The sequence below is a fragment of the Phlebotomus papatasi genome, chromosome 3, assembly GCF_024763615.1.
Source record: "Phlebotomus papatasi isolate M1 chromosome 3, Ppap_2.1, whole genome shotgun sequence".
In the NCBI taxonomy this organism is placed as follows: Eukaryota; Metazoa; Arthropoda; class Insecta; order Diptera; family Psychodidae; genus Phlebotomus; species Phlebotomus papatasi.
The window spans coordinates 29,023,342-29,049,419 of record NC_077224.1 but is presented as its reverse complement, the minus strand read 5'-3'; the positions used below and the strand labels follow the sequence as shown (position 1 = coordinate 29,049,419).

General features: G+C 33.4%; 1 protein-coding gene across 1 annotated transcript in view; it reads right to left on the bottom strand.

The window, feature by feature from the left end:
* Positions 1-443: 443 nt before the first annotated feature.
* Positions 444-26,078, bottom strand: part of LOC129807467 (sushi, von Willebrand factor type A, EGF and pentraxin domain-containing protein 1) — an 80,018-nt gene continuing 54,383 nt past the window's right edge. The window contains exons 11-18 of the mRNA XM_055856758.1: positions 21,670-22,223; positions 21,089-21,602; positions 20,812-20,904; positions 12,942-13,645; positions 12,742-12,866; positions 7,296-7,449; positions 6,686-7,201; positions 444-1,461 (exon numbers count right to left, since the gene is read on the bottom strand). Coding sequence (XP_055712733.1) covers positions 1,430-1,461; positions 6,686-7,201; positions 7,296-7,449; positions 12,742-12,866; positions 12,942-13,645; positions 20,812-20,904; positions 21,089-21,602; positions 21,670-22,223 — 2,692 coding nt within the window. The 3' untranslated portion in view covers positions 444-1,429. The remainder of the gene's footprint in view (positions 1,462-6,685; positions 7,202-7,295; positions 7,450-12,741; positions 12,867-12,941; positions 13,646-20,811; positions 20,905-21,088; positions 21,603-21,669; positions 22,224-26,078) is intronic.

The window sequence follows — 26,078 nt, the reverse complement described above, 5'->3', positions numbered from 1 at the left end:
AACACTTTTTAGGTGTAAAAATATATCAAAATTTTTTAATGTTAATTTTACACCTTTTTAAGGGTGAAATTAACATGAAAAGGGTAATTTTAACCTCTAATACACATAAAAAGGGTAATATTTACACCGATTTCGGATCAATAATGCAAGGCAAAATTAACATTTCTGGAATGTTATTCTAACTTTTTCGAATTTCTCTCAGTGTAGGAGTCACAACAATATAAAAGAAGTTGGTCAAATAAAAAAAACCTGAAAGATTAAAAAAAAAAAAAAATGATACTCAAACAAGTTTTCTACCCGTTACACACTGTCTTGAGAAATTCCATCACTTGGGAAGCCCCTTGAGATGCAATGACTCATTGACACTATTGGGAAATCAGCAGTATGTACCTCTGAAAAAGTGCCAGAAACATTATCAGAGCGATGACGCAAAATAAAAGACATTTTCTTAAAATCACTGAATTGATCTTCATTTATTTTCCATATAATTTTTCTTTTAATCTTCAATATTCAAATAGTCATTACAAATTGTGGTAAATAATGTCTGTCTGCTGTTTCAGCTGCACAATCGATTCCCTTGCTAATCTTATCAAGAGATATCAAAAGTAGATGGAATTTAAAATTAAAATTAAATACGACTCAGGACACAATTACAAATTATACAAAAATAATTCTTATTTATTTTATATAAATCTCTCCGCCTCGATGGCGATTTAAACAGTTTCTTTTATTTTATTTTTATTTTTATTATTTTTTTTTGTTTTGAGACCAACACTTCAAGTAAAATGAAGAATTTTTCAACACAAGTTCTTAAAATATTGCTTCTCCAAGGAATGGAAAAAAAGAAACTGTTTAAAACGCACTTAACTTTGGTAATTAACATTCCAAGTATTAATTACAAAGTATTATATTGTAAAAAAAAACTTCGTACTTTTTTTGTATAAAAAAAAACACACATAATTCTTTTATTACAATATTCTATACAACACGCATTATATTTGCATTTTTTTTGTCAAAAAAAAATTAGGGACAAAACTTAAAAAAAAGGTAAAATAATTTTCTTTTGAGTATTTCTATTCCAAATTGAGATTTTACTCTTTGCTATCTACGCAGGATTTTTTTTGCTAATTTTTTTCTCGTTATATTTTTTTCTTCAATTAGCATATATTTCCTAATTAGTTTTTTCTTCTCTTTTGATATTGTATATTTATTAAATTTGACTTTAATTCAGTGTAATTTTCTCCCTCACAATTTGAGCCCGAATCTTTGAGTCAGTATTGAAAAATTTTGCGTAATCTCTGTCGTAATGAAGAGGATGATGATGAGGGAGAAAATTCAAGTGCTCAGATAAATACAGTGAAATCTACACAACTTAATTAAATTATATCGCCTTATGATGTTTTCGATTAGTCATTGTTGAAATGCACTTTTATTGTCCTTCACTATCGCTATCACTTTTATCTGAAATTAAAATTTAAAAACAGATTAAATATTTATCATCGATTGATTGTTGAATTTTAATATTGTGAAATTAAAAAGAGTTTCAATTAACTTGCCCAAATTGTTAGTAATAGGAAAACACCTTACAATTTCTTTTAATGTACAGTAAATTAATGTAAAACCAGTTTAAAATGGTTATCAATACACAATAAAAACGGTTATCCATCTACATTGCCCAAAACAAAAATCATAAAATCTTGAGGCTGGATTTGACCGCAATTTAAATTACTGGTCAAAATCGGTTATGATTTGCTGGAAATTACAAAACTATTTGGATTCTCTCAAACCCCAAGAAGCAATGAATAAGACTCCTTTTATCTTATAAAATCTAATTTTCGATTAAGCGCACCATTGATTAATTCGGATAAAAAGCCAGTGATAATCCTAGATCAGCTTATAGAGGTGCGATTCCTTCATTGCAAATTTGGATTGTGGCAAACTCGAACGATATTTATACATAAATAATGCAAATTTCGTTTAATAATTCTTAAACTGTATGTAACATCAATATTATCGTTATTAATAAGGAAAATTGGATGAGGAAATGCATGAAAGTGTCTGAAAATATTTAAGGTCGATTATCTCGGAAACTATGAGGGATAGAGGCCTCAAACTTTACATGCATTAAGAACCTCTTTCAGACTTGATTTGTACAAAATTTCACTTGAAATTTTTCATTTTCATTCAAAATACGCGCACCACGAAAATCCGCGAAAAATTCGTGCCCCGTAAAATTCAGCGAAAAAATTCGCGCCCCGCGAAAATCAGTGTACCACCAAGACTTCGTCAGTGGTCGAGTCAATTGGGAATTCCTAGTTTTTTGTCAAATAATTTATCTAGGAATTTACAGGACATTATATAGGGTGTAGGGGTACTTTTCTATATAATAATATTTCACTTTTTTTTTACAAATAACTTTACAGCATTTTTAAAATTATTGAACTTGATTCTGGGCATCTGAAGCATCCTCTGGTAACTTGCTTGTTTATACTGGACTTTTAAAATTTTATTTTATTTATTTTATATTTTATCTAGCATTTAAATATTAATTCATATTTCGCGATAAAGATTTTTAATTTTAAAATGTCATATGATATACAAAGAATTTCTCTGCTTCAATATAAAATGCCAAATATTTATAAGTCAGAACGAAAGAACAAGTTTGTATTTTTTTTGTAAATGTTCGTAAAGTCCAGAAGAGAATAACGAATTTCTTATGAATCTTGTAATACCCCAACATACTCGCAAAAGTATGCATTTTATTATAAAAATTCCGGTGATCACCAGTGAGAATTTCTTCACCTCAAGACTAAAAACACCTTTTTAATCTTGCCCAGAGCTTTCGGTCCGGATATGGACCTTCTTCAGTGGTCGACTAAGACTATGTTTTTGTGATTTCTTGAGGATTCGTTCACTTTGTGGGAATTAAGGGTAAACATCACAGCAGGAAAAATCAGTTGGGAAGGTTTGTATGGGATAAATATTTACAATTTTCTAATTTTTTTTTAAATTTTTCTTTCTGCAAAGACTCTTTCAGTGACGTGTTTGGCGCTTTTACTAACAATTTTTAATACAACAAGCCAAACACGTCACTGAAAGAGTCTTTGCAGAAAGAAAAATTTAAAAAAAAATTAGAAAATTGTAAATATTTATCCCATACAAACCTTCCCAACTGATTTTTCCTGTTGTGATGTTTACCCTTAATTCCCACAAAGTGAACGAATCCTCAAGAAATCACAAAAACATAGTCTTAGTCGACCACTGAAGAAGGTCCATATCCGGACCGAAAGCTCTGGGCAAGATTAAAAAGGTGTTTTTAGTCTTGAGGTGAAGAAATTCTCACTGGTGATCACCGGAATTTTTATAATCAACTCATCACACCAGTTCCATTATATATTACTAGTATGCATTTTATTACAAACATTGGTCGTAAGATGATCTTTTGACGAACATTTATGTTTTTTTTAGCAAATTTCTTCATGAGTGTTCGCATACAAATAGCAAAATTTTGTTATGGACGATTTTAATGAGAAGATGATAAGCCAAATAGTCTGTACAATTTAACCCTCTAACGGCGAGACACAATCAATGATAAGTCTTACATCTAACCTTGGAAAGTCCAACAGAGTCTGATTCGGTGTATTTTGTGCTTCTATGAACGATAAGGGCAAAAACAGCCCAAAAATTTAAGTAATTTTTCTGACAATACCAATGAGTAATATTTTTCGCTTTAATGAAAAATATTACGTATGAGTATTGTAGTTTTTTTTTGCCAAAAGGGTTTTGCTTAAAAAAATGGAAGAATAAAAAATAAATAAAATCAATTATGAATTTGAGAATTTAAAAATTCGCCATTTTTGAGCTTAAATATTTACTATATAGCAAATAGTTGGAGACTTCCAAAAAATATTCTAGATTCCCTCAACCTTCTACTTCACAATGTACAGACATAGAAAAAAAAATAATTTTAGGTAGTCAGAAAAATTATTTTCTTTACGGGACATCGGTGTTCCAATCGTCCTTAAAGGGTTAAAAAAAAATTGGCACATCTCTGGGCCTTTCAATTTGCATCTTTTCTCGATTTGGCCAGTTCTTATTTAATTGTTCAAATTGTCTACACTACTGAGTGAAAATTTTAAAAAATCTGTTGAAAATGCTAAATGTGTAGAGACCAAATAAAAGAGTTCAATACTAATTATTAATTTAAATAATAAATTAATACCGCTTTTCGCTTCTTTCAATTTTTATTCGCTACAACGTTTTGGGAATACGTTGTCCCCAAAACGTCAATGTATCAAAGACAAAATGTAAAATACGAAATGGTAAAATATGAAATATCCTATAATACGAAGTTTCCGCAATACGAAATGTGTAATACGAAAATGTAAAATACAAAGATTCCACAAACCCCTTTGAAAATGTCAAATATGTTTTTTAAGTGTAACCAATTGTTCAAAACGCTTTGTAAACCTGATGAAGGGGACATCTTGAAAGAAGCGAAAAGAGGTCTTTATCCGTTTTTACCAGATACTTAAATTATCATTTCGCACTGTTTATACCAATTTACTCCGGGTTTAAATTGGTTTATGAATTTTCAGAAATACATTCTAAAATTAACCCTTTGAGGACGATTGGAACACCGGTGTCCCGTAAAGAAATTAATTTCTCCTGACTACCTAAAGTTATTTTTTCCTTATGTTTGCACGTAATTGCAAAGTTGAAGGTTGAAGGAATCTTTTTTGCAAGTCTCCAGCTATTTGCTAAATAATAAATTTTTAAGGTAAAAATGACGAGTTTTTAAATTCTCATAATGAAAATTGATTTTAATTATATTTTATAGGGGAAACTGGGGCTAAACTTGTCAAAACGCATATTTAATACTTTCACGAGTTCTGAGAAAACTTAAACGTTTTATAATGAGCATATTCTTATAGGAAATTTACTGCTCTACAACATTGCAGAAGACTATTTTCCTCTATCTCGATAGAAATGTAATTTTCGAATCATTTTCTTTTTCAAAAAGTCAATTTTGTGGATATTCTCAAATTTGCTGGGGCAAATTTTGTCAGTCTTCGGACAATTTGTGACGTTTTACTCTCGCAAACGTTAAAAATATCAAATAGACATATTTTTTGAGGAAATTTATTCCTCTACAACTTTGTCGAAGAAAATTTTTCTCTATCTTAACGAGAAATGTACTTAAATTGAGCTAATCAGTATTGATATATTCTGTAAGCCAAATATTCCAAAAATAGGGCTCAAAATTTAATTATTTTTTATTATAAATAATCCTTCCTCGAATACCTTGAAACTTTGTAAGTTTAAAAAGGTTCATGAAGGCTGTCTATAATAAAAATTTCAAGCCTCAGTCTCTTTTATTTTAGAAAATAGCGAATATTGAAATCTTCGTTTTGACAAATTTTGCCCCAGTCTCCCCTACTTCCAATTTTTTTAAGCAAAACCGTTTTGGAAATAGAAACTACAATAGTCAAACATAATAATTTTCATTAGAGTAAAAGTTATCATTTTTTTGGTATTAACAGAAAAATTACGTAAATTTTTGGGCTATTTTTGTCCCTATCGTGCATAGAGGAAAAAATACACCGAATCAAACTCTGTTGGATTTTATAAGGCTAGATGTAAGACCTTTTATTGATTTTGTTTTTTGTTTTCATTTTTATTGCTGATTTTCGGTCCGCGAAAACTGTCTCGTCGTTAAAGGGTTAAAAACTGGCTAAGAAGTGCGTAATTCTGAATGCTTTGATAAATGAAACAACCTAAAACATTTTAGCTGTAACTGTATAGTCTGAGAGAACTTTATCAATTGACGTTTAAATGCCAAGGTGTGTTTTCTGCTTATTGTCATATTATGAACGAAATGTTCGTCTAGTCTAGACACTTAAATCATATCCGGAAAGAAATGAATTCCTGAAGCCGTTTTTGTAATAAACAAAAGACATAATTTAGGAAAGAGGAGGAGTTGAGGGGAGAAAGGACAAACAAATAATTCTATAGGTGGGGTATCTGGCGGATTATATTGGATTCAGCTCTTCCGGTGTTCATAAGGGCAGCTTTTTCCTCAATCAAAAACTCAAAATTTTGCTCTATATATAATTTGGAGCAAAATTTTGAGTTTTTCATTAAGAAAAAAGCTGCCCTTGATGAACACCGGAAGATCTGAATCCAAATAAATAATTGTTCTAGATCTAGATGATATCGACTTATGGGGGCGTCATCGAAAATCAGAAGTCAATATCTGTTACAGCTAGGCCGTTAAGTCTATTACAAACTTTCGAACAAATCAAACCGATATGTTCACAAAAAATATATGAGGAAGATAAATCAATTAAGGGTACTTTGCCGATTAAGACAGATGCAGATTCATTGAAAATTTCAAGACCGTTATAAAAAAAAGTTTGAGCATATCTATTGTTGATGAATAGTACCTCCAAAGTGGTTTAACTTTGAACCTTGAAAATTCTAGAAACATTTTTCGATCAGAGTCATCTATAATCGAAATATTAACCTGAAATTCTTCCAAAACGTAAATTTTCTTTTAGAAAAACAAGTTTAGGAAACTGTTAATTTTTTGGGAAGGCGCTGTCTATGTAGGTCGAATTATCAAGAGAAATTTCAAATTTCACCAACTTTTCTATCGTACTAGATAGTTAACTTGATATCTTACCTTTCTTTCCCGTGTAAGCGTGACGTTTGAGTCTATCATAGAGATCTTCTTTAGTACCGTATAGTGAAGCATTAGATCTGGCCAGTGAATTGACTTTGCCTCCATGGAGGCCCTCCTTCATGTACGTTTCATTGTAGAAATTAGGCATCTCCCAACCATCTTCCTCGTCATCGTAGTAGTGAGCATAAGTGCTGTGATGAGACGGTGCTATGCTTTCGGCATAGGGTGTCTGAGCGCCATAGTAGAAGTTCACCTGAGATCCAGTTTGATCAATAGCAGGTGCTAGCATTTTCTTAGGATCCTTTCTCTTCTGTGATCTCACACAGATCATCCAAATAAGCAACACGATGACAATGATGAAAATCACTGCACCAGCTATTCCTCCAGCTATATAAGCAAATTCTGATCTTTCAGCACACTTTGGACCCGTGAATGATCCAGCACATCTACACGAAGGTGTTCCCTTGAGGTCTTTCACGCATGTGCCCGAATTCTCGCAGAAGTTATCGCAAACATCTGCATTAGAATATAATCATTCCGTATAAATCCGCATTTTCGCTAATTAATCAGAAAGGACAAAAAAAAAATGAAGAACTTTTCTTTCTCTCACCTGTACACTGCATTCCCGTTCCATTGAAACCCGGCTTGCACTTGCACATAAAATCGGAAGTTTCTGGTACTAAAATGCAATATGCATTTGGATCACAATGTGCCTGTCCTTCGGTGATCGTCTCGCATGGGTTGATGCACTCAGCTCGACTAGTCTATATATTGTAGAGAATGGAAAGAAACCAGAAAAAATTGCACGTTAGTGCCAATACAAATAGTTCAGTTTTTAAACACTATCTCAATATTTTATTTGTAAGAATGTCCCCAAAACACGATTTGCTAAAAATGCATTTCCCTATTTTATTGCATTTTTCAGTTACATACATTTCATATTTTTATATCATTGCAATTTCCGCTCATAACACGTTTAGAATTGTTCTTCTTTCACTATTTACAAATCTTAATTGAAATCTTAGATAACAATTTGATAAGTATTATTCTTGGAAATATACTGTTCATGGTGTCATACTATAGTTTGTTCCGGAACAATTGTTTCTCGATAAAAAAAAAAGTTAGCAAAGTGAATTATTATAGGGCTAGACTTCCGATCTAGTTTGGGTGATAAAAACTATAGTTAGGCCCCAATAAATTTATCATATGCAGTTAGGGGGTTCTTTGTAAGTATGCAACATGGAGGGCTCATGCATAATTTACTCCAAGAACCTTCTTCTTATACAATATATGCATTTATCCAATAAAATAAAATTTAAGAAAGACTAATGATAGCATGAAATTTATAAAAGATAGGGGAAGTTAGGCATGGTTCGCACGTTTTCTCGAAGTCCATTTTTAAGATTTTTTTCTGACTAAACTGTGAAATGGACAGTAGATTACGCTACACCAAAAAATCTCTGATCTTTTGACTTTCTATATATGCCTGATTCATTGCCACAAAATCTCTGATTTTTCTGGACAGGAAAATGAAAAAAACTATGACGATTTGTGCGAACTTTGCCTGTAGAGCCAAGGTTCAACCTATAGGTGGTATAGGTTTGTCATTGCATTTTTCCCTGGAATAGCTCTTTCTCCCAATTAAATATTTTTTTACCGATTGCTAGATTAAAGAGCCATGAATCCGTGAAAACCATCATTTCACTAAAATAATGCCCCTAAAACTTTGTTTTGTCATTTATCTGAAGCACTATTTTTCTTGCATTTGAATGTCGACAAATTGACTAAATTGTGAGGATTTCGAATGCGACAACATAAAAAATTTATCAGTTCAATTTTCTTGGTCTCTTTGAACCCTTTCTTCATCTCTTCTTCCCTTTGATTTCCTCATTGAGGTTAGGTTCTGATTTTCAAGCTGCTGGAGTTGCCTAATGGGTTGCCGAACCAAAACACTTTCAGCGGTTGAACCATTACGCAGTGTAGTATTTGCAAGTTTTTCGCCGGTAGGGAAAAAGCTTCCTCCGATGTAAAACATTATTACGTAAATATCAACCCACATTAACCCTTCATCCATTAGTGTAAGTGGTTTTGTCTGAAAATGAACTTAGCTGTAAGAAATCACACGAAATGTACGCCATCAAAAATACCAATTTTGGGCCAATTTTCTATTTATGATCCTAGACTCTAGCAAAGAAGGGTTAGACTGCCTATTTTTTTTTTCTAAAGATGAGTTTTATAATTATCTACATTATGGCTAAGAAATTAGGATTCATCTCTTTCCTAATAAAGAGAAAATTTGGATTGTTCGAAGGCTCGCGCGTGCGAAACATGCCAAACTTCTCCTAAACGCCTGATTCTCTAACAGTCCATCTGGAGGACCGTCTTGAGACGATCTTACTTGATAGAGAGCAAGGGGGAGATATTAGGATGAAAATGTTTACACCACTTCCAGACACTTCCACAATTTGTATGGAAGACCCATTCGCACTTCCAACATTTCGGAAGACTCCTGAAAAAGCTGCAATACTTTCAGCACTTCTTGCACTCCCATGTACTTCTCATACTTAGGAATCAATAATTTATTTAATAATTATGAAAAAATCTAATTAGGAAAACGATATTTTAATATTATCTGTATTTTATGACCAACAGAATTTCTTTCTATGGATTTTCTAAAACAGTAATGGAGCTATTTTTGGAAGAGAGAGTCTATAAAAAAAAATGTATTGTTCTTTCTAATTTATTGAAACTGTCTTGGAGAGTCTTTCTGGTTTTAGACATCTTTCAAGGAGTCTTCAAGATTGAAGCAAATGATAGTCTGAAGGGTCTGAAGGGTCCTGAAAGATATTCTAGGTTCTGGACCATAATGTCTTTAAGGTGCAAGTCCACGATTTACACTTTTCCCAAATTCCTAAAAGTACTAATTTGTCATGTTTAACCCTTTTTAAGGGCGATTAGGTCACCCGTGATCCATAGAGAAAATAATTTTTCCTGAATAACTAAAGAAATGACTAATGTTTACGTAATCATAAAGTAGAAGGTTGTAGGAATCTAGAATATTTTAACAAATCTCTAACTATTTGCTATATAGTAAATATTTAAGATCAAAAATAAAGAAATTTTCAAATTACCGCATTTATAAGCGATTTTTACTATTTTTTATATTTTCATTTTTTTTTAAACCAAAACCCTTTTGGAAATATTTTTCATAATACCCAGCTTTACTGTGTTATCACACTTGCACATTACAATTTTAATATGATTCACATTAATTGTCGCTGGTGAGAGTCCAAATGTGTAATTTGTGTGTTTGAATCACTTTATATTCAAAATTTGATCTATTTGTTGATAAAAAGGTAGATTTGGCCCGCAAAATTTGATATAAATTGATTTATAGCATTAATGTGAAAAATTAATGCGATTTTCTCTTTAATTTTTTAATGTGAAAAATATTTATGCTTTATGTAAATTTAAACTTATTTTTGCAGACCAAGTCCACTTCTTTATCAATATATAGAAGAAACCCCCAAATATTAAGTGACTCAAAGACACAAATAACATATTTGGACACTCACAATCGACAATTAATGTGAATCACATTAAAATTTTAATGTGCAAGTGTGATAACGCCGTTAGACTGAAAATTATTATTCATTGGTATTGTTAAAAAAAATCTTAAATATTTGGGCTATGTCCTTAGTCCTTATAGTCTATAGAGGTGAAAAATACACAGCATCACACTCTATTGGATTATCTAATGTTAGATGAAAAACGTTTCACTGATTTTGTTTATCAGTTTCTTTTTTATTGTTGATTTTCGATCGCTTAAAAGTGTTTTGTCCCTAAAGGGTTAAAAGATAATTGGCAATAATGAGATGAAAGCTGCTATGAACTTTTCAGAGAAAGTAATAAATTGAAAAAAAAAAGAGATGGCAATATGTCCCAGCTTTGCGGAATGATCATACTCATGAGATACCGCTCTCCATGAATTATTTTTCCGCGTGGTTTATTAGCGCTCACTGGTCTACGTCTACAAGTGATTAAATTGATTTATGAATCAATCACAAAAGCATTTCAAAATCAAAATTGGTAAAGAAATGATCATTCTAGAATGTTATGGCATGAGTTACAACTGTAAGGACAAACAAAAAATGTAAATACGAGAAAGATAAGTTATTTATGGATATTTAACCAATTCAATACTGATTTCAAGACCTTTCCAAAAATCTAAATTTAATCAAATCAGTTGAAAAATAGGACCTCTAAACTAGTTAAACTTTGACCTTCAAAAATTCAAGATGGCGATTTTTTTTAGGTCCTATCATTGTCTTTCATCTTGTCATTCGGAAATATCGTTTAAGGGAAGGGGTAAAAAAATGTGCCTGCAGGAAAAGCGATCGCAGCGCTATAAAGGATACAATAAAGAAAACTGAATCTATACGGGTCTATTTAGATCCAAAGACAATGGTCCTATGTATGTTTGGACGAATTGTTCACCTGGTCCACCTCCAAAACATATCCAAAAATAAAAGAAATCGTAGGAGCTATTTTCGAAATAAACTAAAAAAAAAACATTATTTTGAAGAGAATGGAGAAGGGTAAGAGGAAAAATGAACCGTAACGTATGCACTGAGAGAAATCCGAAAAAGTTAAAATAACATTCCGGAAATGTTAATTTTGCCTTGCAGTATTGATCCGAAATCGGTGTAAATATTACCCTTTTTAGGTGTATTGGGGGTTAAAGTTACCCTTTTTAATGTTAATTTTACACTTAAAAAGGTGTAAAATTAACATTAAAAATGTTGATATATTTTTACACCTAAAGTGTTACAGTTATGAGGAAAAAAAGTTAATCGCACCCTCTTTTTTTCTCAGTGTGGCGATATTGTTTCTTTTTTATTGGAAGTCACCGAAGACCTTAAGTTGATACCTTTTATCGTTTGCGCTGCAGGACGGTGACAAGTTGAAAAAAGGCGGATTATATAACTGTTCCCTCTTTGAATTCGAGCAATAAAATGGTGAGAGTTAGCCACAGGATATAGGGTGGGGTCATCTCTAAATGGACGCTATATATACTTATCGATAGCATGCAAAATTTTAAATTTTGACCTAAAATAGATTTCGAAAAATCATAAAATTAGCATTTTGATATGACTAAGAATTTTGTGATTTTTTCAAAGTCTGTTCTGGAGAAAAATTGAAAATTTCCACCGCCTGTCCTCCATGCACTGATGAGAAAAAAAAACAAGGGTGCGATTAACTTTTTTTCCTCATAATTTTAACACTTTTTAGGTGTAAAAATATATTAACATTTTTAATGTTAATTTTACACCTTTTTAAGCGTAAAATTAACATGAAGAAGGATACCTTCAACCCCTAATACACCTAAAAAGAGTAATATTTACACCGATTTCGGATCAATATTGCAGGGTACAATAAACATTTCCGGAATGTTATTTTAACTTTTTCGGATTTCTCTCACTCAGTGTAGGTGTATAATGTCCAAAAGTGATAATTCCATCCTACTGTAACGCTGTATAAGAAAATGAGTCATAAATATACGCATACATCATATTAATATCGTAAATTGGTATTTACAGTTTATACCTTTACACAAAATAAATTTAATGAAATTCAGTTAAAAAAATCAAATTTTCATGTTTTTATATATAAATCTTCTAAAAGAAATAAAAATTTATATTGAAATCAAATGAAATTAATGTTCTTTCTTCATTTTTATTAATTCAACAATTTTCTCCCACACAGCTCATAATTAATTCAATGAATTTCATTAATAATAAATATGAATAATTGCAAACTAGTGTTGTTTTCTTTATTAAATTAAAATTTAACCGGAATTAATTTCAAGTTGAAATTATCTGCTCGAGCATTTTTAATAAAGAAAGCAAAAATTCATAGAAAGATATCTTCAATTTTCAGATTAAATTCTACACGTCACTCAAATGTTGGGATTTTCTCTGGTTATAGATTTCCAGAGAATAATCCATTTATAGATAAATTACTTAAAAAAAATAAATAAACAAGGTCTAACTTACCGCTGCAGTGGTGTTTGTACTGTGATTTGGTGGACATGGAATGCAAGATGTCTTTTGTGATTCTGGCTGATAGAATCCCTTTTCACATTCCACACACATATTCATTGAGCCATTGAGGTAAGTTCCTGCAAAATGAAGAAGCGATGAAATTAGTCTCCAAAAAATATTTTAATAAAATTTAGACTATTCTGGCATTTTACCTGGAGTGCACACCGGCAATGAGCATTCTTCGACGGATGAAGCTCCAACCTTGGGAGTTGTTCGACCGAGTGGGCAAGTATGACATGCCGGCTGAACACCTTGAGTACGGTATGTGCCTCGTGGACAAGGTTCACACTTCCCATCAGCCCCCAATTGCATACCACTGGCACATTCGTCTCGACACTCCTCCCTAGACGTTGATTCAGGTGATCTTGTAGTCTGACCAAGTCCACAGAGTTCACATGAGAAAGAACCTTCACGAGCCTGGAAGAATCCATAGCCACATGGCCTACAGAGACCTGTTTCAGGATCGAGGAATTTTCCAGCTGGACAGCGTTCCTTGCAATCTGCTGCTGAACGAGCTCCCGGACCCACTGTCACCCCAGGACGTCCAGCGATATTCGGACATTTGGAGCACTGCATTTGTCCCGTTTCTGACTGATAGTGACCACGTGGGCAGGGTACACAAGTCTTATTGGATACTTCATAGAATGTTCCCACAGCACATGGTACACAGTCTGGCACCATAACCACCTGTCCCACCGGACAAGCATATTCTGAGGTGAGATCGAGAGATGCAGGATCTGGAACAGTATTGGGCAGAATGTCCTGAACGGCAAATTGATCCTCTTCCAAAATTAATTTCTGTAAAAGTGTCCTGACATCTGATCTCTCTCCCGTTGATGAATGAAGAACAGGATCACTGTAAAAATTATGCCACATGGTATTAGGATATAGCCATTTTCGATACAGTTGAACCGAAATTAGTGCAGTTTATAAGAACAATGTTTTGTTTCTTTCTCAATTTTTTTTTTTCATTTAGAGTTTTCATTAAGAAAAATATTATTTAGAATCAAAAAGAAAATAAAATTGAAAATAAATAAGAACTTGGATCAACTTATTGAATCTTTTATTTTCATTTATTTTAAAATCATCAAAATCGGATTGAAAGACGATTTATGCCGATTACTCAGTCAAAGTCTAAACCCTTTTTCGTCTAAGAGTAGGGGAGACTGGGGCAAAGAGTCACAAATCGAAAAATTCAAAATTCAATTTCTTCCAAGGTAAAAAAGATAGCGACTCAATTTTTCTTCCATAGACAGCCTCCATAGATCTTCTTCAATGTCGTAAGTTTCTTAGAATTCGAACAAGGAATTTAGAAAATAAAAGATATCGAAATTTTTAGCCCTATTTTTGAAATATTTTCCTTGCAGAAGATATCAATTATTACCTACTTATTTTCCAAAATTGATGCACTGGTGAATATTTTCTAAATAATTTGGATTTTTTGTATACGAATCCGCTATCTATTTTGAAATTTCACAAAAGTTCTTTTCTCCAGAAATCCTTTTATTAAAAATGGCCGCTTGGGGTAAAAAGTAACAAAAAGGTGTAGAGCAAAAAGCAGGGCTCATCAAGCCTAATAAAAAGTAAAGCTATTTTTCACTTTTTCTTGTAAAAATTTTGCAGATATTGCACCGCGACTTAAACAAATTTGCTTGTAATTCTTGTATTATTTTGGCGAACATTATGAAATATGTATTTTCAGATAGCTTTTAATGCAGGATTTTTAAATATATCAGACTGACAACTCAATTCTCTTTAGGAAAAAACTTGCCAGCAGTCTTCAGTGTCTATGGGTAAAAACGTATTGAAAAATGAAATGTCGAGAGGCCCCTGGCAAAAAGCAACAAAAAAGCGAAGAAATTGCTGATGTCTCACGGCAAAAAGAAACGTCATTGTCATGTCTCGCCACTTGTTGTTTGCATTGGTCAAACGATTTGCAGTCTTTTGTGTGTGTGTGTGTGTTTTTTTTTCTAAAATAGCTTGAAAAGCGCTTTTCTCGTTTTTTTTCACTTTTCTCGCAGAGAAAACGGTGTTTTACAAATGTGTAGATGAATAAATTTTCTATGAAAATATGTCCTCTAGGTATTTTTTTCAAATTTACGGAAGCCCGTAATGAAGCGAATCAAAATATGATAATACCCAATGTCTGGTACTATTTGCCCCAGCATTTTTGAGAATAGTCACAAAATTACCTTTTAGCAATTGGCTCGATAAACGTATTTTCTTACAAAATGCAAAAAAATTACTTTTACAAAGTTGTAGAGCGGTAAATTTCCTATAAAACTGCGCTGATTAGAAATTTTTGAAGCGCTCGAATAGCTCGTAAAAAAATAAAATATCCGTTTTGTGACTTTTTGCCCCAGTCTCCCCTAGTGTAATATAATCCTTCGATTATTTTATCCCCCAAAATTTCCACCCCCCGGGGACTACTTTTCCCAACATATCTCTGCTCATGCTGTTTGTCTGTCTGTCCGGCCGTTATCACGCCTAGAGCCCAAATGGTTAGAGATAGAGACTTGGGAATTTCGGGGGACCTCCATAAGACGACCCTGGGGATCATTATTATGCCCTTCATTTTCCTTCACCCCTCCTCTTCCCCTACAAAACCATGTTTTTTTTGGAAATGTCCGAAAACGCGTCGTGCACAGGGCGGAGCATTCTCATACATTTTCCGTACAAAATTGTGGTATATTTTTAAGTGATTTTTTTAGTTTTAGTATAAAACTAAATGCAATCATTTTAAAAATTTTACCAAATGAGAGAGTATCTAATGTTATGTTATTAGCTCAAAATTTATAATGATTGCACGAGGATAACAGTCCCTAAAACCTATATAAAAAAGACGTAAAATTCGTAATTTTTTGAATTTTTCTGACAAATTTTATATTTGCAACACCAGTAACATTTTAAATTCAATAAAAACATATTCTCTGTACATGTGCCTACCATTTCGTGTTATATTTATTTTTGTAGGATCTAAGACTTAAAAATTATAAAGAATTTAAGAAAAATATACCATTTCTGAATTAAAATACTCCATCCGTTAGTTAATCATCCTAGGTCGTGCAATTTTTTCATGTTTGGATATGTTTTAATAGGGATTACTCAAACGGACATGACCTTTCGTTCTATATACGAAAATACTATAAAATCATTCCTAATAACGGTTTTTTAAGGTCAAGGGTCAAAAATTCTCTAGAAAGTTCTTAACCGATTCTTGAGCTTGGTGGAAAGGTCCAAAGAGCTAAACGAGGTTATAATGTCTAAGAGTTTAATTTGAGCGTATTGCTTCTTGAATACAGTGGAGGAAATTTAAATAGGTATTTTTTCAAAGGGGGTGGTGTGGGTGGGTGGTTGGTCCAACAAACCTAGTTTTATTATGCCAAGTAAAGGTCTGCCCAAGGATTATTTTTATCATAGTGACCCGCACTCACTCTCGTGCGTGCGTGAATACCAATCGATAATTCGAATTTATGGTACAAATAGGGGGGAAATTTGAATAGGTATTTTTATTTTTTAATATTACTAGAACCGTTCTTTTATAAGAAATTGTTTATATTGATAATAAAATGATCAAATTAGTCTTTTCCTTCAAATTAAAGCCTTCAACAGTAAGAAAATTTTATTTAATAACTAGAATTTTTGATTGATAGAGGCCATAAGATTTTGAATAATAAAATCGTTCTAATAAAGGGTTTTAAGGAGCTTGGCTTAACAATACTAGTTATTACGTAGAGGATGAGTAATTCAGGAAACATTATTTGACAATTCGTCAATAAAAAGGACTCCTAGGGACGAAAATAAGGTACTTTTAATGGTAATACCATGTTATCTGATAAGGATTTAGCACAAATTTCTTATAAAACAGTGAGTTTTATTTATTAAACTTTTCAGTTACATGTAGAATATTGAAGTACCAATTACTACACGTCGTATCTGACCAATCCTGATGGCTACAATCTGCCTAGATTGCACAAAACCTTTGAAGAAACCGCCATTTAATAAGCATAATTTTGAGGGTCGATTGGAATTCAAAGAGAAATGAATTTCTATCACAAGATTTGGCGGAATGTTATAAATTAAAGTTTTTACCAATAGAAAAAATAATATTTCGTCAGTTTTCATCCATAGAAATTCATTTTTACTGAATACCAATCGAGCGACAAAATGCTGTTTCTTTACTGATAGTTTCTTAAGAGATTTTTTCCACTGTAGGTAGATTGTAGCCATCAGGATTCCTCGGATGCGACGTGTAGTGATTGGTATTTGAATATCCTATCTGTATTTCAGAAGTTTGTAACGTAAAAGTCATAGCTTTGCAAAAAGTTTGTACCAAATCCTTATCAGATAACATGGTAATACCTATTAAAGTACCTTATTTTCGTCCCTAGGAGTCCTTTTTATTGACGAATTGGCAAATAATGTTTCCTGAATTACTCATCCTCTACGTAATAACTAGTATTGTTAAGCCAAGCTCCCTAAAACCCTTTATTAGAACGATTTTATTATTCAAAATCTTATGGCCTCTATCAATCAAAAATTCTAGTTATTAAATAAAATTTTCTTACTGTTGAAGGCTTTAATTTGAAGGAAAAGACTAATTTGATCATTTTATTATCAATATAAACAATTTCTTATAAAAGAACGGTTCTAGTAATATTAAAAAATAAAAATACCTATTCAAATTTCCCCCCTATTTGTACCATAAATTCGAATTATCGATTGGTATTCACGCACGCACGAGAGTGAGTGCGGGTCACTATGATAAAAATGATCCTTGGGCAGACCTTTACTTGGCATAATAAAACTAGGTTTGTTGGACCAACCACCCACCCACACCACCCCCTTTGAAAAAATACCTATTTAAATTTCCTCCACTGTACGTTCAAATTCGAATAGATTGAATTAACCTTTTAACGACGATTGGAACACCGGTGTCCCATAGAGAAAATAATTTTTCCTGACTACCAAAAGTTATTTTTTCTTTATGTTTGTACGTAAATGCAAAGTAGAAGGTTGAAGAAATCTAAGATATTTTTTACAAATCTCCAGCCATTTGCTATATAGTAAATTTTCAAGGTCAAAAATGACGAATTTTCAAATTCTCATATTGAAAATTAACTTTAATTATTTTTTATACTTTCAATTTTTTTTTAAAGCAAAATCGTTTTGGGAAAAGAAACTACAATACTCAAACATAATATGTTTCATTAGAGTGAAAATTATCATTCATGGGTATTGTCAGAAAAATTACTTAAATTGTTGGGCTATTTTTGTCCCTATCGCTCCTAGAGTCAAAAAATACATCAAATCAGACTAGAATATAGTTAAATCGAAGAAAAATCATATACTTAATTACGAGCAATAAAAAGGATATCAGGAAGAAAAAGCAACGCTGAATATATTTTTTAATGCTATTGTCGAATATAATTTAGTTTGGGACTTTTCAAGTAGGTGGCGAGAAATGGTTATTTTTGAATTTTTAATAAAAATATATTTTTTTAAGTAATCCACCGTTAAATTGAGGGACTATTAGTCTGATATATCTATAGACAACATATCTAAGAAACTTTGTGTCAAATTAGAGTTACTTTATAATAAGGGTTCAAAAATTCTAATTAAATTAATTTAATTTTTTCCTAAAAGTGGCGATAAGTGGTTATTCCAACCTATGTAAGACCTTTTCCTGATCTTTCTTGTCGATTTCATATTTATTGCTGATTTTCGGTCCGCGAAAACTGTCTCGTCGTTAAAGGGTTAAAATAGGATTTTTTGCGTTTGGAAAACGTTTCTTTGAGTGAAAAATTTCCAAAAATATTCTCTTCAGATTACCAGCCGACATAATTTTAAAATTTTTCCCCCGTTATCTTTCTCAATTCCTAGCTACACCCTTGACTTATAAGTCCTTCAAATGGTATCGCAAATAGGGGAAACCGGGGTAGATTTAGACAGGAGCATAATTAGATCGCGAGAGGTTGTAATTTTCCTTAGAAATATTATTGAGCAAATTATTATTTAGGTATTTATTCTGAGTAGGGTAAGTGTGCCAAATTTCAGCATAGTTGCATGCAAGCGTCAAAGTCTCAAGTATGAAGTGTAATATTTTTAATACAAATTGTTTTTTTTAATACTTCTTCTTAAGGAGTGTTGCTTGGAATCTTGTAGACAGTTTATCGTTTTATATTATCTAAAATCATTCTCAATTCATTTTAAAATGAGTAAAAATGTAAACATAGCTTTTGTGGTATATTTCGACCACCTTCATTCTCATAGTTCCTTGCCCTTCAGGAATTGTTCCAAAGTCATTTTCACATCATCCTGTTTGTAGAAGCGACATTTTTGTTACTTTTTTCATTGTATAATCTCTAGACAGTATCCTAAAACTAAAAATTCATGGAAGTTCGAGGAACAAAAAATGGACGGAATTACAAGCTGGCCGAAATTTGGCACATTCACTTAGTGTGAATTTTATTCTTTTTTGTGAAGTGTTATTATTGTGGGTGGGTCATGTCTTTTCTCTAGCAAATCCAGAGAAGAGTTTTTTTTAAATAAAGCCAGAGATTTCACGGACAGGTACTCACAGGTACACATGCACTGAGAGAAATCCGAAAAAATTAAAATAACATTCCGGAAATGCTAATTTTACCCTGCAGTATCGATCCGAAATTGGTGTAAATATTACCCTTTTTAGTTGTATTATGTGTTAAAGTTACCCTTAAAAGATGTAAAATTAACATTAAAAAATGTTGATATATTTTTACACCCGAAAAATGTTAAACTTATGACGAAAAAAAGTTAATCGTAGCCTCTTTTTTTCTCAGTGTGTACTTTTTCGAGTCTCTGAGTCTAGAACATAACAAAAATAATTGTACTTATAAGCTGCACTTGATTTTTTGAACTTAAACCACATCCCATGCGTCAAACTGACACCCAAAATAAGCATCATTTTATTTGATAGGATGTGACGACAGACATTTAATTGTTAATATATACAGAAAGAGAACATGTCTTTCGTTAAAGTGAATTAATTCCATAAAGATTCTCATTATTTTACATATTTTTTTTTAAATAACACTAAAATTAATTTGAATTTAATTTGAAGTACATTTTTTTAATTATTCAAATTAAATGTTCATGTCGTAACTGTGTTATCACACTTGCACATTAAAATTTTAATACAATTCACATTAATTGTCGCTGGTGAGAGTCCAAATGTGTAATTTGTGTATTTGAATCATTTTATATTCAAAATTTGATCTATTTGTTGATAAAAAGGTAGATTTGGCCCGCAAAATTTGATATAAATTTATTTATAGCATTAATGCGAAAAATTAATGCGATTTTCTCTTTAATTTTTTAATGTGAAAAATATTTATGCTCTAGGTAAATTTAAACTTATTTTTGCAGGCCATGTCTACTTCTTTATCAATAAATAGAAAAACCCCAAATATTAAGTGACTCAAAGACACAAATAACATATTTGGACACTCACAAGCGACAATTAATGTGAATCACATTAAAATTTTAATGTGTAAAAGACTGTGTTCTCTTAAATAGCATGGCAATTTTCTTTTTTTCAGAATTGCGAGAGCGCGTCATTAACAATGCAAAGAAAAATCATGGAAGTGCCGATGATAAAAGTGGATCAGTGATTTCTTCGATAAAATAAAACATTTAACCATATAGTAAATAATATATAAGAGAAGAAGCACATATGTACACCAATTATTATTACAGATGAGAAATAAGAACAAAGTGGGAGAAAGAGTAGAATTTTGCAGATAGAGTGAGAGATAAAGTGGGCGTTAGAAGCGTGTGAGAAAAAAAAACCGTGATCATGCAAATTGCTTCAATAAAAAAAAATAAATAAATAGAATAAATAAAATCAGCGGAAAAATATAGCAGAGAAGACAAAATTGAGAGCAAATCTCCACAATGCAGCCACATCGCCCCCCAGGAACAAGCTTTTTGCAAAACATTCTGCTTTTTGCTGTTTTTTTTTTTTGTTTTTTGTGGACATACTTGACTGCCGGAAAAGCGATCTCCAATGTATATGTATCACCATTTTGCTGCCTTCCCTGACGGGATCTGCTTGCGACATCTCCAGAAGTCTCACTGTATGAAATTATCACAAGAATCAACTACCATATGTGCTTATACACAAATCCTTTTGTTTGTACTTTGTACACAATTCTCATTGTATTAGAGGACATCATTATGGGCAACTACTGGATTTCTTTTTGTTTATTCACAGAGTTGGCATAGAAAAAAACAAAGAAAAAAAATTAAATTTACTTACTTTTCAACTGGAATCTGGGCATCCAACACGTAAATTCCGCCATCATCATCAGTAGCTGGACTTTGTCGTTTGACCCTATTGGAATTTCCTCCTCTATAGTGATCACAGTTCACATCAATCTGCAGATCTTTACATTCACGTGATCCTTCAGTGGAGTACGAACAGAAACTCCAATCCCTATTCAGGGAATTTACGGCATTTCTTACACGTTGCCTCAACACACCCTGACCAGCTTCATTGCATAGAACATCAGATGGGAAGAGCATTTTGATTCGGAAGACCCTCTGAGCTGGTTTGGCGGGCGAACAAGATGGATACACAAGGGGCTTGGAGGGATCTGACGTTGGACGCCAGAAACCTTCAGCACCGCAAGTATAGAATTCGGGAATTGATTCGGAGAATCTCAATCCAGGATGGCACGCAATTTCACAGACTTTGAATTGCCCACCAGCTCCCCAATCCTTACAAACCTGAGTTCCACCCAGAGGATCAGCCAAAGGTGGACAGAATTCAGCTGAAAGGTAGCAATACAACAATTAAATTTGCTTTATCAAAAACTATTTAAAAAAAAAAAAACCTACATAGGAGAGAAACTTTGAATGTACACGTTGCAGTATTTCCAGCAGCATCAGCTGCAACATAGGTAATTTCGTAACTTCCCCAGAGAAGTGTTTGCCCCGGACGATGACCATTCTTCTCAGCAATCTTTACCACGCCAATATTATCACTGAAATGAGGTTCATCCCAATTAACAACGGCAGATCCATTTCTGGCAATCACCCATAAATCTCCCGGACAGTGCTCAACACGTGGTGGTTCCTTGTCAACTTCCAGCTGCTGACATTGGGGCCCTGTGTAGCCAGGTGAACATTTCTTCTGACCACATGAAGATGGAACACTCCGTTCAACTCCTCCAGATGTCAGTTCATATCCAGCCCAATTCAAAATCAGACCTCGGTAGAGAACAGGCTCACTGCGACAATCACGAACCTGCTTCTGAAGTTCTGAGGTCACATCTAGGGCTCGTCCCCAGATTTGAGCCTTTGTAATTTTACCCTGGAATCCAGCTTCGGCGTATGTAGCTCCTGCAGTTAAACCACCTTCTGGCTGTGGACGTCCAAGAACAGCCCAAGCGCTTTTTTTTAAGACAAGAATTACAAGAATTAATTTCGGCTCTGATTTCTATAAAGAACAAGTAGGGTAAGTGTGCCTAATTCCGGCCAGCTTGCAATTTCGGCCACCTTTTTTGTTCCTCGAATTTCCATGAACTTTTAGTTTTTACATACTCTAGAGATTATACAATGCAAAAGAATAACAAAAAAATGTAGCTTCGACAAACGAGGTGACGTGAAAAAGGCATTGGAAGAATTCCCGAAGGGCAAGGAACTATGAGAATGAAGGTGGCCGAAATAGGGCACCAAAGCTAGGTCTACATTTTTATTCATTTTAAAATGTATTAAGAATAATTTTAAAGTAAATAAAGACGATAAACTGTACATGGTTCTAAACAATACTCCTTAATTAGAAGGAATGAAAAAAATCAATTTCTATTAAAGATATTACATTTCAAACTTGAGACTTTGGCGCTTGCATGCAACTATACTATGTCGAAATTTTGCACACTCTTAACCTATGGATTATATAATCAGAATTACGTCCCTTTGTGTCTATTAATAATTAGCATCAAAGAAAATTTCAAAAGATTACAACTCATCATTTAAATCTGGAGTAAGGGCGTAGTCAGGGTTTTAATAAGATGGGCCACTAAAAATTTGAAAATAAGGCGGCTGGCACCCGAAGTGAATTTTATTGCAGGATTGTCTTTGGTTTAAAATCCACTTTTAAACCAATCTGTATAAATTTTGATTAATTTAAAAATCAAATCCTCTATTAGGATCTTAAATACTTGAATATTTTAGAAAAAAAATCCACTTAGGAAGGGTTCTATGAAGAAATTCCAAATTTGACAAATTTAGACTAAAGACTACCCCCCCACAGAGAAACATTTTTCGAAAGCAACGAAAATGAGTTTTACAAAGGATAATGGGCAAAACGGTCCAATCTTTCGCCACGAATTAGACCTATACCATCGAATAGGTATTGGCAAAGGTAACAACTTTTGTTTCGGGACCAACTGGAACCCCAAAAATATGTAGGAAAAGCACTAGAGCATACAACCTCTAAAGGCGGGTCTGCGCTTCCTCCAAGCAGAGGATCCTGTAATGCGAGGCTTGGTACAGGAAGGACGGCTTGAGTCGCGACTTCAGAAAATCGCAAATTCTGTGCGAATTAATTGGCCCATCTCCTCAACGCGTGAAATAGAGGCGTATAAGGAGAACGCAAAAAAGAAAATGCTAGCACATTGGGCAGAAAGTAAATCTCAGGGGTCCGCGACATCAGCTTTCAAAGGAAACTGTCTTGGCAACAGTTGGCTCTTCCGGCCGGAGCTACTGAAGCCGAGCGGTTTTCTTACCGCATTACGAATGCGAACAAATACGTTGGGCAATCGTGTGGCACTAAACAAATTTCGCCCACAACCTAGCGTGAACTGTCGCAGATGCGGGGCGATGGTGGAAACGCTAGGACACATTCTTGGAATGTGCACCCAAACAAAACGAAGGCGAATACATCGCCATGACAAAATCCGAGATTTTGTCATTTCAGAAATTGTCCGCATAGATCCAGATGCAGCAATAATGAAGGAGGCTCCAATCGATCTGCCGTCCGGTTCCCGTCTCAGACCTGACCTGATTGTGAAAAATCGGGAAGGGCTCCACGTGGTCGATATCACAGTCCGCCACGAGGATGGGACGGGGCTCGCCGATGGACGGCGGGATAAAATCGAAAAGTATGACCATTTGGCGGCCACCTTGGCTCAAAGATTCGAGGTGACCTCCAAAGGAGTACTCCCCATTGTTGTGGGCACGCGAGGAGCCATCCCGTTAGAAACAATGAAATCACTCCAAGAACTCGGGATTGCATCCAAACGAGTGGCGCATGCCCTCTCATTGATCGCTCTTCGCAACTCCATCGTTATGTATTATGAATTCATGGACTACGATGGGCGATCGAGAATTCAGGACAATTAGTCCTCTGTTACACCTCCAATGTCCACGCTTCCAGTATTGTTCTGTATGTGTCTAGTGTGAAATGTGTACCGTTTTCCTAAGTGTTACTCGTCTACCTTCTCTTTTGAGGGGTAGTTTTAAATTATAACACGTCACAATACAAATTTTATATATGTGAATAGAGCTATATACACTCTTATTCTCGATGTACCTGATTACTTGTTTACTTATATATTTATTTATTTAATATTTTATTAAAATGACTGCTAGTGTCGTACTATGACCAGCTGGAAATCGACTGACCATTGCAAGCCCCGGGAGGACACAAACAAGGGGAATACCCTGCAACATGGGTAATAACATACAGACGAAGAGAGGATTGGCAAAGGCTCAAGTGTCTCACTGCAGACACAGCAAAGAGCAATTCAGCCGTCCCCTCTCGTCTCCAAAATAAGGCGACCGGGCCACAAGTAACCGGAAAGTCCGGTCACATTCTTTGTGGCCGCAGAATATATATATAAGAATTGTAATGATTTTTTTTTGCAAAACTCCCTTTATGCAATAACGGTTAATTGTATATTGGTCGTTTCTAAGAATAATGTGTAAAGAAGGACTCAAAGAAAATTTTCCTGGAACAAATCATATTTTTATCTCTTCATTTTCCCTGCAATTTTCCAGATCTTCCTTATAAATCTTTTACGATCGTTCAAACTCATAAAAGAGGATTGTATCTAGGGAAATGTCTCTTATGCAGTAATATTCTTCTTGAAAAAAAAAAGAATTAAAACTTCTAAAGATCGCAGAGTCCTAAACGTCCTAAAAGATACCGTTATTTGAATACTTTGAGTATTTCAGAGAAAAAAATGTTTTAATTAATTATACTCAGAATCTTTTGTTAAAATTCTTTAGTAAACACTATGATCTTCAACAATCCTAGCTCCTTTTTAAGGAGAATATTTCTCTAAAGACGACAAAAGGATGCAATCGAGGAAATAAATTTAACGGAATTAAATAATATTCGAGCATTTTTGAGGAAAATCTGGGTACAAGAGATATAGGGATACGGTTTCTTTTGGGAAAATGTTCCTTGAGTTCAGTTCTCTTTCACAAAACGTTCTTTAGCGCCAACAACTTACGATATGCCCGATATGTCGTTATTTAAAAAAAGCAAATTTCTTAAAATAGTTCTACAAATTTCTTAAGAACCCTTACTTTAAGATATCTGAAAAATTTGACGTGATGGACCATAAGCTTCTTCGGGTCATATGTTCAAGATACACTAAGGACTCCGAAAATACCTGTGATTTGCCATTAAACGAAAAAAGTTTTCGTTTTGTTGCCATGTAATATACGAAATATTTAAAACATGGCAAGTTTGTATGGGAGCTACCAGATAGAGCAGTCAGAGGGAAAATCTGAAAATATTTATTTGAAGCTTAAGTCATACATCAACTTTGACCCGAATTTCATTAAGATCGGTTAAGCCGTTTTCGAGTAATAAATTGTCAATGTTGTGAATTTTCCGAAGGATATCGTTAATTTCCCAAGGACTGACAGTCCTTTTTGACTTTGGTCTCGGTAAATTTTAAGTCATACACCAATACCTACAAAATGGGCCTAGTCCCATCTCTGGCGAAGAGTTGGACCAGCTGCCATATATTTCTGCCCATTGTCCTTTAGGCTTATTGATTAACTTAGCCGTTTCAAGGCTTAAACCGGAAGACGACTAGTGTGTAGAGGCCATTAGTCAGAAACTTATGGAAATGCTATTTATTTTGATGATTTTGATTATAATTATGTTAAGTCGTAAGTGTGTCTAGGGCATTAGACTAAAGAAGCTCTATACTTGATTTGAAAAATCAAAATAAGTCCTGTTTTAATACGATTTTTATGATTTTAAGTGTTTGGATAAGTTAGAAACA